At 42.1% G+C, this 12,426-nt stretch overlaps 1 protein-coding gene across 13 annotated transcripts in view; it reads right to left on the bottom strand.

Annotated features, from left to right (window-relative positions):
- LOC131278822 (uncharacterized) overlaps positions 1-12,426 on the bottom strand; it is a 146,963-nt gene that overhangs the window by 68,262 nt on the left and 66,275 nt on the right. For 4 of the 13 annotated variants that reach the window (XR_011649106.1, XR_011649112.1, XR_011649101.1 and 1 more), the window contains 4 exons: positions 7,824-8,012; positions 4,601-4,671; positions 4,340-4,429; positions 1,080-1,245 (listed from right to left, as the gene is read on the bottom strand). Coding sequence is in view for 1 of the 13 variants with exons in the window: in XM_071215926.1 (XP_071072027.1) it covers positions 7,893-8,012 (120 nt within the window). In the remaining 12 variants the exon portion in view is untranslated. Of the gene's footprint in view, positions 1-1,079; positions 1,246-4,339; positions 4,430-4,600; positions 4,672-6,669; positions 8,013-12,426 lie in introns of those variants that run through there. The other 9 variants (XR_011649109.1, XR_011649110.1, XR_011649111.1 and 6 more) reach the window with 5 other exon arrangements.

The raw sequence follows: 12,426 nt of genomic DNA, 5'->3' as shown, positions 1-12,426 counted from the left end.
CTGCCTGTTAAACAGGCTTTGGCTAATACTGTCCAATCTTTGGACAAAGGGGATCTGTACTAAGTCTCCAACAAAGAGGTGAGACGCAGGGCCGTAAGTGCTGCAGGCCACTTCTAACGCCTTCCATAGTTTAAAAGGAACTGGTTCATGAGAACAAATAAACTGACCGGGAAAAAGAGTAAACCTAGACACATCCTCACCTTCAAACAAAGAGGGGGAGGAGACCCTGGATGGGGACCCTTTCTGACAAACAGGGGCAGCTGCCTGCAGAACCCGTTATCTTCTAAGGACAGTTGGGGCAACTGAGGTTGCCGCGCAGCGACTGGGGGTGACTCAAGACCTTCCTCAGGCCCTTCTCCCTCACTTCCTTCCCTGCCTCCGCAGGGGCTGATGGCCACTGTGAAGTGTCATGGCCATGGCCCTTGAGGTTGAGGAGGATACAAGCAGGGCGGCAGCACTTCATCAGCCTCAGCAGTGGGATCTAAGGACCTCGACTCAAAAGCCCACACAGCGAAAGCACGCACAGCCATGTGTTGTGGGCCCTTGGCCGTATACTGTCATTGTCCAACCTTTCGCCACATCTCCTCTTTTACTGTCCCTTCTTCTGGGAACCAAGGGCAAGTGTGCTGAACAAAATCTGAGAATTGTTCTAATTGCTGCGTAGACACTTTTGAGCCCCTGTTTGGTAGCAAGGCTTTAAGCATCTGCACTTACAAACGGTGCTGGGAAGACGCGTGACGCCCCGTGCTTTACACCTGGCTCTTCCATCCCTGACCTGCTCCGTTTGAGCATCGTGCCCAGGACACCCTCGTCACCTCACGAGACATTCCCCTGTGCCTCAGGTCCCTGGGCCCTCAAGTGCTGACCTCTCATCAGAAACCACGGAGGTGAGAAGAAAGTGGTATGATGTGTTTAAGGTACTGAGTGAGAAAAACTGCCAGCCAAGAACTCTGTGTCCAGCAAACCTGCCCTCAGAAGTGAGGGCGAGGTCCTTCGCCCCTGCCCTGCTCCCTTCTGGACTGGTCTGGTTCTGGCGCTGCAGCCCTGTGGCCACACTGGGGGCTGTGCTGGGCACTCACCACTTGGGGTGCTTTGGGGCTGCCGGTCCCAGGTGTAAGCAGGCAGCTCTGGGCGGGGCCTCAGGAATGCTCCAGTGGGCAGCAGCAGCGGTGGCTGTGTGGGCTGCAGCGGTGAGGCCAGCGTGAGCCCCCAGGCTTCTCCCTTGAGCGGCCACTGGAGCAGTGACTTAAAAAAAAATGAGGGTGAGTTGAAAGTCTTCACAGACAAAAATGGATAGAATATGTTACCAAAGACCAGAATTACAAGAAACACTAAAGGGAGTGCTGCAGCCTGAAAGGAAAAAACATATGGTGGAAGCTTATCATGGTGTTTGTAACTAGCAGTGCTATTGCATGGGTATGACAGTGGTTGAAAGGGAAAGTCTAAGGTCATTCATATTACCAGAAGGAAAGCTAAAAACTGTAGCATGGGACTGTATTAGTTAAACCTCATGTAAAACATGAATATGGATGATATTGCATACATAAGATTGCTTTTACAAAACATAAATACAAACATACTACAGAGAAGAAAAAATAGCAGATATGTATGGCAGATGAGGCATAGAGAGATTGAGAAGTGATGAATTTTGTTTGTTCATTTTTGTTCTTTGTTTATTATTATTGGAATAATGAAAGTGCTTTGGGAATGATTGGGGTGATGAATATACATATATGTGAATACACCAAATATCATAGATTGTACTCTGTGGATGGATTTATGCTTTATTACCATGTATCAATAAAATTGATTCATTGTAAAAAAAATAAAACTGCAAGTGTTGGAGAGGATGTGGAGAGATGAATGCTTATTCACTGCTGATGGAAATGTAGAATGGTACAGCCACTGTGGAAACCTGTTTGGCAGCTGCTAAGGAAGGTGAATATAGATTGACCATGTGACCTGGCATACCACTACTAGGTATATACCCAGAAGAACCAGGAACAGTGACACAAACAGACATCTGCACACCAATGTTCATAGTGGCATTATTCATGATTGCCAAAAATGGAAACAACCCAGGTGTCCATCAGCTGATGAATGGATAAAAAAAATTGTGGTGTATTCACATGATGGAATATTATGCAGCAGTAAAAAGAAATGAAGTCATGAAGCATATGACAACATGGATGAACTTAGAGGACATTATCTTTTTTTTTAAATTTTTTTAGAAGATTTATTTAATTCCCCCCCCTCCCCCGGTTGTCTGTTCTCTGTGTCTATTTGCTGCGTCTTGTTTCTTTGTCCGCTTCTGTTGTCGTCAGTGGCACAGGAAGTGTGGGTGGCGCCATTCCTGGGCAGGCTACACTTTCTTTTGTGCTGGGCGGCTCTCCTTACGGGGTACACTCCTTGCGCATGGGGCTCCCCTAAGCGGGGGACACCCCGCCCCCGCGTGGGGCGGCACTCCTTGCACCCATTAGCACTGCGCGTGGGCCAGCTCCACACGGGTCAAGGAGGCCCGGGGTTTGAACCGCGGACCTCCCATGTGGTAGACGGACACCCTAACCCCTGGGGCAAGTCCGTTTTCCCATAGAGGACATTATCTTGAATGAAGCAAGTCAGGCATAAAAGGACAATTACTGTATGATTTCATTATTATGAACTAAATATAATGAGCAAGCTGAAGGAGTTAATAGCTAGACTATCAGTCACCAGAGTATAGAATGTGGTTAGAGAATGTTTCAAAAGCTGAGGTTTAATCTATGCAGAATTGGTTAAAAAATTGTTTGTAAATGGAAATGAAAAGAAATAGTGAAAGCCCATCATAGGATTTGTAATTAGTAAAGCTAACATGGGTATGATAGTGTTTGTTTTTCTTTTTTTCTTTTTTAAAGTAATGGAAACACTTTAATAGTGTTTGAAGTGATGAATGCACAACTCTGTGATTATACCAAATGTAATTGGTTGTATATTTTAGATAACTTATATGGTTTGTGAAAAAATAATAGGGTGGTTTGAGGGGGAAATATAGCAAATGTAAAATATGAACTATAGTTAGGAGTAATACTCTGACAATGCTCTTTTTTCTTTTAATGTTACATTCAAAAACTATGAGGTCCTCATATACCCCCCACCCCCTCACCCCATTCCTTCCCCCATAACAGCAACCTCCTCCATCAGACAATGCTCTTTCATAATTTGTTACAAATGTTTTAAAATAATGCAAGCTATTGGTGGTGGGATGAGGTATGAGAGCACTGTATGATGTTACACATGTTCTTTTGTAAGTTCACAACCTTTACTATATGCTTATTGTTTATGTTCATGTATGAATGATATACTTTAATAAATTTTTAAATGGAAAAAATTTCAATTGAAAGAAAGCTGGAGAATAAATTAAGGACTGAATAATACAGTGAACCCAGAGGTGGATGAGGATTGTGGTTAATAGTACAAATACAAGAATGTTCTTTTATGAGCTAGAACAAATGTACATCACTATTACAAGATGGTAATAATATGGAGATGCATGGGAACAACATGATTAATGTAACTTATGATGGACTATAGTTAACAGCAATATTGTAACATTTGTGCATCAATGTCAAAGAAGGTACTGTGTTAATAATAGAGGGGATATGGAAAAAAATATACAGGTACACTATAGACCATAGTTAGTGGTAATAGTCTGATGATGTTCTCTTATAATCTGTAACAAATGTTCCACAACAATGTAAGGTATTGGTGGATGGGTTATTGTATGGGAAATCTTCACATCATGCATGATTGTTTTGTAAGTTCACAACTTCTCTAATAAAATATATTAAAAAGAATGCAAAAAAGATCAATGAAACTAAAAGCTGGTTCTTCAACAACAACAAAAACAATAAAATTGACAAACCTGTAATAAGAGTGAAAAAGAAAGACACACATCACCAATGACAGGAATGAAATAAGGAATGTCACTACAGAAGCAATAGCCTTTAAAAGGAAACAAAGGAATACTATGATGAACTTTGTGTTGATAAATCGACAACTTAAAAGAAATTGATTGATTTCAAACTACTAAAACTCAGTCAGAAAGAAATGAATAATCATTAAAGAAATGGATTTCATAATTACAAAGGTTCCAAAAAAAATCACCAGGTTTGATTGTTAAGTTCATGTGTCAACTTGGCTAACTTATGGTGTACAGTTGTTTGGTCAACACAAGCACAGGCCTGATCATTATTGTAAGGATATTTCTTGGATTTAAATCATCAGTAAATTGATTGCATCTATGGCTGACTACATCTACATCAATTAAGGAGATTGCCTTCAAAAATGAGAAAAGTCTCACCCAGTCAGTTGAAGACTTTAAAGGGAGAACTAATGATTTCAGCAGTCAGAAGGAAGAATTTTCATCTCTACTTCAGCCAGTCAGCTTTTCCTGTGAAATTCATCAAAAATCTTCACTGGAGTTCCCAGGTTTCAGTCTGCCCTACAGAATTCAGACTTGCCCATCTCTACACTTGAATGAGCCAATTTTTATAATAAATCTCATAGTATTTACATTATAAAATATATATATTTTATATATATAATATATAAATATATTTACCATATATATCCTTTTGGTTGTTTCCCTGGAAAACCCTAATACACTTGGTCCAGATGAATCTGATGGAAGATCTACCAAATATTTAAAGAATTAATATCAGTTTCTTTCACAAAATAGAAGGGACATCCTCCAACTCATTTCATGAGGCTAGTATTAACCTGATATCAAAACTAGACAAAGGGGAGTAGATGTGGCTCAAGCAGTTGAGTGCCTGCTTCCCACATGGGAGGTCCTGGGTTTGGAACCCAGTGCCTCATTAAAAAAGAAAAAGAAAAAACAAGCAAACAAACCAAAAAGCCAACTCAGGGAAGCCAAAACGACTCAGTGGCTGAGCACCAGCTTCCCATATACAAGGTCTGGGGTTCAATCCCTGGCCCCGGTATCTCAAAAAATACAATAAAAATAAAAAGCTAAACAAAGATAGTACAGAAAAAGAAAACTGCAGACCAAGACGTCTCATGACCATGGATACAAAAATCCATAACAAAATAATAGCAAACCAAATTGAACAATATATAAGGAGAATTATATATTATGACCAAGAGGGATTTATTCCAAGTAGTAAGGCTGGTTTAACATTAAAAATCCATAATGTAAGCCATGTATATATCCATGCTAATGGAGAAAAAAACACGATCATATCAACTGATGTAGAAAATTACAAAATCACAAAATTACAAAATCATTTACAAAGTCTGACCACCTGAACAAACTGTTGGCAAGTTAGGAATAGAAGATAAACCAAAAGAAAAAGAAAAAAGAGTTAACACAGCAAGCCTGAGATTGATAGCCTTAAAAATGCCTGGTTGCAATTTTGGCCCTTAGCTGGCACCTGGGACTATGAATTTCAGAAATATTCTCACCATTCCCTGGTAAGAATGTCTCCCTAGGGAAGCGGACTTGGCCCAGTGGTTAGGGTGTCCGTCTACCACATGGGAGGTCTGCGGTTCAAACCTCAGGACGCTTTGACCTGTGTGGAGCTGGCCCATGCACAGTGCTGATGTGCACAAGGAGTGCCCTGCCATGCAGGGGTGTCCCCCGGATAGGGGAGCCCCACATGCAAGGAGTGTGCCCCCTAAGGAGAGCCACCCAGCGTGAAAGGAAGTGCAGCCTGCCTAAGAATTGTGCCACACACATGGAGAGCGAGATGACGCAACAAAAAGAAACACAGATTCCCATGCCACTGACAAAAACAGAAGTGGACAAAGAAGACGAAGTAGCAAATAGACACAGAGAACAGACAACCGGGGTGGGGGGAGAGGGGGAAGGGAGAGAGAGAGAGAGAGAGAGAGAGAGAGAGAGAGAGAGAGAGAGAGAGAGAGAGAGAGAGAGAGAATTTTAGTATGTGCTCGACAGAGCACCTTGGACACTGAGTCTCTAATGACCTTCCTTGGTAGACAACACTTCACGTGGGTGGTCACAGTGTGGTGCAGGAGGAAGTAAATGCCTCCTGTGTGATTCCACTGGGAGAGGACTCTTGGAAATGTGTGCTTCTTTCCCTCTGACCTTCACTTCCATGCACCTGTTCCCTTGGCTGGTTTTGCTTTGATTCTTTTCACGGTTATCATTATTAGTCATGACTCTGACTACATGCTGAGTCCCTGTGAGTTCTCCAATAAAATCACCAAACCTGGGAGTGTCATGGGGACACCCAACACAGAGAAATCACCAACACTTGATACGAAGAATCTACAAAAAAGTCTAATGTCATACTTAAAGTTAAAAGACAATGTTTTCACCCAGCAAAGATGTCTATTCTCATCCGTCTTATTAAACATTGTACTGAGTTCTAAGTAACTGCAATGAGCAAAGAAAAAAAGCCATAAAATTTTAAACTGTCCCTATTTGCAGACAACATGAAAGTCTACACACAAAATCCCAATGAATCTACCAAAAAAAAAAACCTCAAAGGAGTTCAGCAAGTTCACAAGATACAAGATGAACATGCAAAAATCAATTGCATTTTGTGTGATCTATTTATCTTTTTTAAAAAAGACATTTTAAAAAGCACACACACAAAAAATAATTGCATTTCTGCAACCCACAAATGAACTGGCAGAAACCAAAAGTAAAAACACAAAACTATTTATTCCAAGAAAATTAAATACTTAAGTATAAAACTAACATGTACAGGATATGCATGATGAAAATTACAAAATGCTAATGAAAGAATCAAAGAACTAAATAAATGGAGAAATGTACCATGTTCATGGATTCAAAGACTCAACATAATAAGCATGTCAATTCTCCCCAAACTTACCTACACATTTAATACACATCCTATCAAAATTTCAGCAAGGGTTTTGTACATGTAGATAAGCCTATTGTTAAAAATTGTGAGGAAAAACACAGGTCCTAGCATAGCTAAAACAATCTTGACAAAGAAAATAAAGTGGAGGAAACTTGAAGTTAAGGCTTTATGTGGAACTATGGCCATCAAGACAGTGTAGTATCAGCAGAGGGACAGACACAGATCTATAAAACAAAAGAAAACCCAGACATGGACCCACACAAGTGTTATAATTAATTTTTTATTAAAGTGCAAAATTAACTCAATGAAGGAAGGATAGCCTTTTCAACAAATGATGCTGGACCAACTGGTCAAAAATTGAACCTCAAGTTAAACTTCACACCTTATACACAAACTAACTCAGAATGAATCACAGACTTAAATATAGAATAAAGCTATTAATATATACACTTCCTGGAAGATGGCAAACTAGAAAGACATGAAACTCTCTTCTCTCCCAGAAAAATAGCTAGAGGACAGGCAGAAACAGCCTGGGGGTCGGGGGGGGGGATCTTCTAGGGTTTAGAACACTGGGTGAAGGCCGGACACAGCCCAGGAGAGAGAGGGACAGAAGAAAAGAACCGTGATAACCAAACTGCAAGTTATAAAGAGGCAGCTGCTCCTGCTGGCAACCTCGCCCACACAACAGACACTTTTGAATTCTCCACCTTGGGGCCAGCAGATGCAAAGGGGGCCCCAGGGAACCACCTCCCAGGAAGCAGGAAAGAGAGGGCACAGCCTAAGGCTGACTCAGCTCTTGACCCACAGATTTGGTCTGCTGTGTCCCATGAGCCCTTCCAGGCCAGGTGTGGCTGTGCCAGTTTTTGCCTTGGGAGTTGGCAAGGGGCTAAAGAGACCCAACCCCTCAAATACCCTCCCTACTAACTGGGACTAGTTGTTGAAGACACAGAGGGCAGTGGAATTATTTCCTACCTGGGAAAAGGGAGGCGGCTGCCAGTGAAGGTTGGAGAACTGTCTCTGAGAAAGTTTAAATTATGAGGCTCAGCCTCCAGGCAGATCCTCTATCACATTGATCCGGTCCCTCTTGCTGCAAACACACTCCAACCAGTCTTTGAACTGAGAGGACTGCCAAAGAGCACCATCTTCTGAAGGACAAAAGATCTGCAATGAAGAAATTAAAAGTAAATAAGAGAGGCTTTTCTGGCCTTTATAGCCTCCTTCCCCAAGGCTCTAGGAAGCAGGTTTGCAGCCCATTACTGGGTCCAGAACCCACTTTTGAGCAACTAACAGTGACAATCCTAAAGACCCAGGTTGAAACAAGAATCAAAGAACAGCCGTAACACACAGCCTCCCTCCACTAAATCCCTACAAAAGAGAAAGAAATTGAGCATCTGAGCAAACTACTTCCTAATCAGATGCCTAGATAGCAGCAAAGAACTATGAGCCATACTAAGAAAATGGAAGATGTGGCCCAAGAAAAGGAACATATCAAAGCTCCAGAAGAGATGCAGGATTTGCAAAAACTAATGAGATGCACACAAATTCCCAAAATCAAATTAATGAGTTGAAAGACAGTATAGTTAAAGAGATAAATGATATCAAGAAAACATTGAGTGAAGCGGATTTGGCCCAACGGATAGGGAGTCCCCCTACCACATGGTAGGTCCAAGGTTCAAACCCCGGGCCTCCTGATCCATGCTGTGAACTGACCCACATGCACTGCTGATGCGCACAAGAAGTGACCTGCCATGCAGGGGTGTTCCCCACGTAGGGGAGCCCCACATGCAAGGAGTGTGCCCTGTAAGGAGAGCTGCCCAGTACAAAAAAAGTACAACCTGCCCAGGAGTGGTGCCACACACATGGAGAGCTGAAGCAGCAAGATGATGCAACAACAACAAAAAAAATGAGACACAGATTCTTTGTGCCACTGACAAGAATACAAGTGGATAAGGAAGAACACACAGCAAATGGACACAGAGAGCAGACAACTGGGAGGGGGGAGGGTGAGGAAGGGTAGAGAAATGAAAAAATTAAAATAAGAAGAAAGAAAGAAGACATTGAGTCAAGAAGCGGATATGGCTCAACTGATAGAGCATCCTCCTACCATATGGAGGGCCCAGGGCTCGATACCCAGGGCCTCCTGACCCATGTGGTAAGCTGGCTGATGTGCAGTGCTGCTGCTAGCAAGGAGTACCATGCCACACAGGGGTGTCCCTGTGTAGGGGTGTCCCTGTGTAGGGGTGTCCCCATGTAGGGGTGCCCCACATGCAAGGACTGCACCCTGCAAGGATAGACACCCTGTTTGAAAAAAGCACAGCCTGCCCAGGAGTGGCGCTGCACACACAGAGAGCTGACACAGCAAGATGATGCAACAACAGCAAAAAAAAGAGACACAGTTTCCCAGTGCTGCCTGACAATGGAAGCAGACACAGAAGAACACAGAGAATGGATACAGAGAGCAGACAATGGGGGAGGAAGGGGAAAGAAAAAAATAAAATACATCTTGGAGAAAAAAAAAGACATTGAGAGAGCACAAAGAAGAATTTGAAAACCTGAATAGAAAAGTAACAGCTCATGGGAATGAAAGAAATGATAGGTGAGATCAAAAATACTTTAGAGGGAATTGTGGGAAGATAGTGATGGGCTAACAGGCAGAGCTGGATACTCTCACAAAAACTCCAGAGAAAGAGTCAAAAGCTGTGCATGGGAACTGCTGTGAGGGTCTGCAGACCAGGACAGTGCTACACAACTCCCAGAAGGGTGAGGGACAGAGAGGTGAAGAAGCCAAAAAGACAAACCTGAGTTCCCAAGCCCCTGAGGCAGCCAGGAGAGGCTCTCCTCCCTCACCCCCAAGATATTAAGCTGGGGTAAAACCCCTGGCTCACTGTAGCCAACTGAGAGGGGAACAGACATCTTCCTCCCTGTCAGATGTTTCAAAGGAAAAGGGAGGGGAGGATGGGCTGCTTTCCTTCAGTGAATTCGGCCAGCAGAGCCCTCTTTGAATCTCTGATCTGGAGATTCAACAAAGGAACACAGGAAAGCCAAGACTGAAACACCTCTGTGGAAAGATGCACTGTCTAGTGCCATCTGCTGGCGGTTCTGGAAACTGCACTGACAAAAACTGTGCTCTCTGTATCCAGTCCCTGGGAGAAAACCTGCACCCTACTGGTGATTCCCTGGCCTGGTTTTGAAAGCCTAAGCTGGGAAATTTTCAAGTCTGAGAATAAGTTGAACAAAATATCAAAGAAGAGCTGTTGGGGGCGAAGGGGAACAATAGGCAAGAGAGAGAAATTAGCCATCAGAGGAAATACACCAAGATATTCAGATGCCTGATGCCTTGACATCAGCAAAAAATTACAAGCCATACTAGGCCCAGCCAAAAGAACTAACCAAATATCCTGAAGAAATATAGGGTTTAATACAATTAATCAGTGATAATCACACAACTCTCCAAATCGCTTCAAAGAATTTAAAGAATATATGACGAAAGAAGTAAAGGATATTAAGAAGACACTGGGAGAGCACAAAGAACAATTTGAAAGCCTGCAAAGAAAAGTAACAGAATTTATGGGAATGAAAGTCATGATAGACAAGATTAAAAATACATTAGAGGCACATAAGAGCACATTTGAATTGCTTGAAGACAGAATCAGTGATTTTGAAGACAGAACATCAGAACTGGAAAAGACAGGAGAACACAAAGAGAAGAGAATGGAAAAAATGGAACAGAGTCCCAGGGAACTGAATGACAATGCAAAATGCATAAACATTTGCATTACTGGGGTCCCAGAAGAAGAAAAGAATGGAAAGGGGGCAGAAAGAATATTTGAGGAAATAATGACTGAGAACTTCCCAACCCTTATACAAATATCAATATCCAAGAAGGACAACACATCCCAAACAGAATAAATCCAAATAGACCTACCCAAGACACCTACTATTCAGAATGACAAATAACAGAGAGAGAGAATTCTGAAAGCAGCAAGAGAAAAGCAAAGCATCGCATACAAGGAAAACTAGATAAGATTAAGTGCAGACCTCTCATCAGAAACCATGGAAGAGAGAAAAGAGTGGTATTATGCATTTAATGTACTGAAAGAATAAAACTGCCAGCAAGAATTCCGTATCCAGCAAAGCTGTCCTTTAAAAATGAGGGTAAGTTTAAAGTCTTCACAGATAAAAACTGATAAAATATGATACCAAAAGACCAGATTTGCAAAAGATACTAAAGGAGGTGCTGCAGCCTGAAAGGAAAAATCAAGGGTGAGAGATTTGGAGAAGAGTTTAGAAATAAAGATTATTAGGAAGAGTGTAAACTAAAGGATAAGAAGACAGACAATAGAACAATATGACAACAGAGAGCCAAAGGATAAAATGGATGAAGCAATTTGAAGTTATCGAGTATCCCTTCACATCTATTCGATGAACCCTGAAATATGGAAAGAAGACCTTTCTCAGGTGAGAACACTTCAGGAGAAGCAGAAAGTGGCATAGAAGATTAAAAAGAGTGAATCAAAAGCAATAGCTCCCCCCCCCCCCCAGCTTGGGGCATGATGAAAACAATCAATGCATCTGGAAAAAAAAAATCTTGACCAAAATGGGGGAAAGCTAAAGACAAATGAGCTTGTATGGCTGAGACTTGAAAGTGAGTCAGGAGGCCATCCCAGAGATAGTGCTTATGCACATACCAACAGGATTTCATTGACAGCCAAAGTAGGTACTACCCCAAATAGTGAAGTTCCTCAGGGATACGGAGACATCCAGATCCTGTAGTAAGGGCAGATAGCTCAGGAATTTGGCCTCTTGCCAGAAAGCCCTAATCTGGTATTTATGTTCCCCAGTGTGACAGAGTTAGACCCAGCAGTGGTTTCCCTATGCAGGTTCTTCTGTCCTTCTATTTGAACCTATAATTAGTACTAGAGTTGGTAGGTGGACATCCAAGAGACTTAAATCTTTGAGCTGTCCATGTGCCAACTGAGACATGAATCTCAATGGAGTTGCAACACCTACTCTCCAATTCAATGGACTCACTCAGGACAACTAACAGGGAGGAGATGATGGACAAACAACATACCAAGGAACCAAGAGTGCCTACAATTGCAAGCAAGAGTGTCCCATCCAGCAGATGTATGAAATCAAAGCCCCTCAATTAATGGAGTGGGCAAACCATCCCAGAGTCCTCAGGATTGAGAAATGAACTATGGACTAAAATAAACCTACTAGAATTCTACTATAGACTTACTGTGATTCTAGCAATAGAGGAAATATCATTGTTTTGGAGGCAGTGACCCATGAATGTTCTGGGGTTAGGGAGAGGGAAAAACACGTGTAATAGGGGGTGTTTTTGAGACTTAGGAATCATCCTGAATGACATGATGATGACAGATATAAGCCATTATATATCTGGCCATAATTTAGAATCGAATGGGAGAGAGTGTAAACTACAATGTAAACTATAATCCATGCTTAGTGACAATGCTCCAAAATGTGTCGATGAATTGCAACGAATGTACCACACTGATGAAAGATGTTGCTAACATGGGAAAATGTGGGAGGTGTGGGGAGAAGGGCATAT

This window comes from Dasypus novemcinctus, chromosome 6 (assembly GCF_030445035.2).
Source record: "Dasypus novemcinctus isolate mDasNov1 chromosome 6, mDasNov1.1.hap2, whole genome shotgun sequence".
Taxonomy (NCBI): domain Eukaryota; kingdom Metazoa; phylum Chordata; class Mammalia; order Cingulata; family Dasypodidae; genus Dasypus; species Dasypus novemcinctus.
This window is presented reverse-complemented; position numbering and strand designations above follow the sequence as displayed.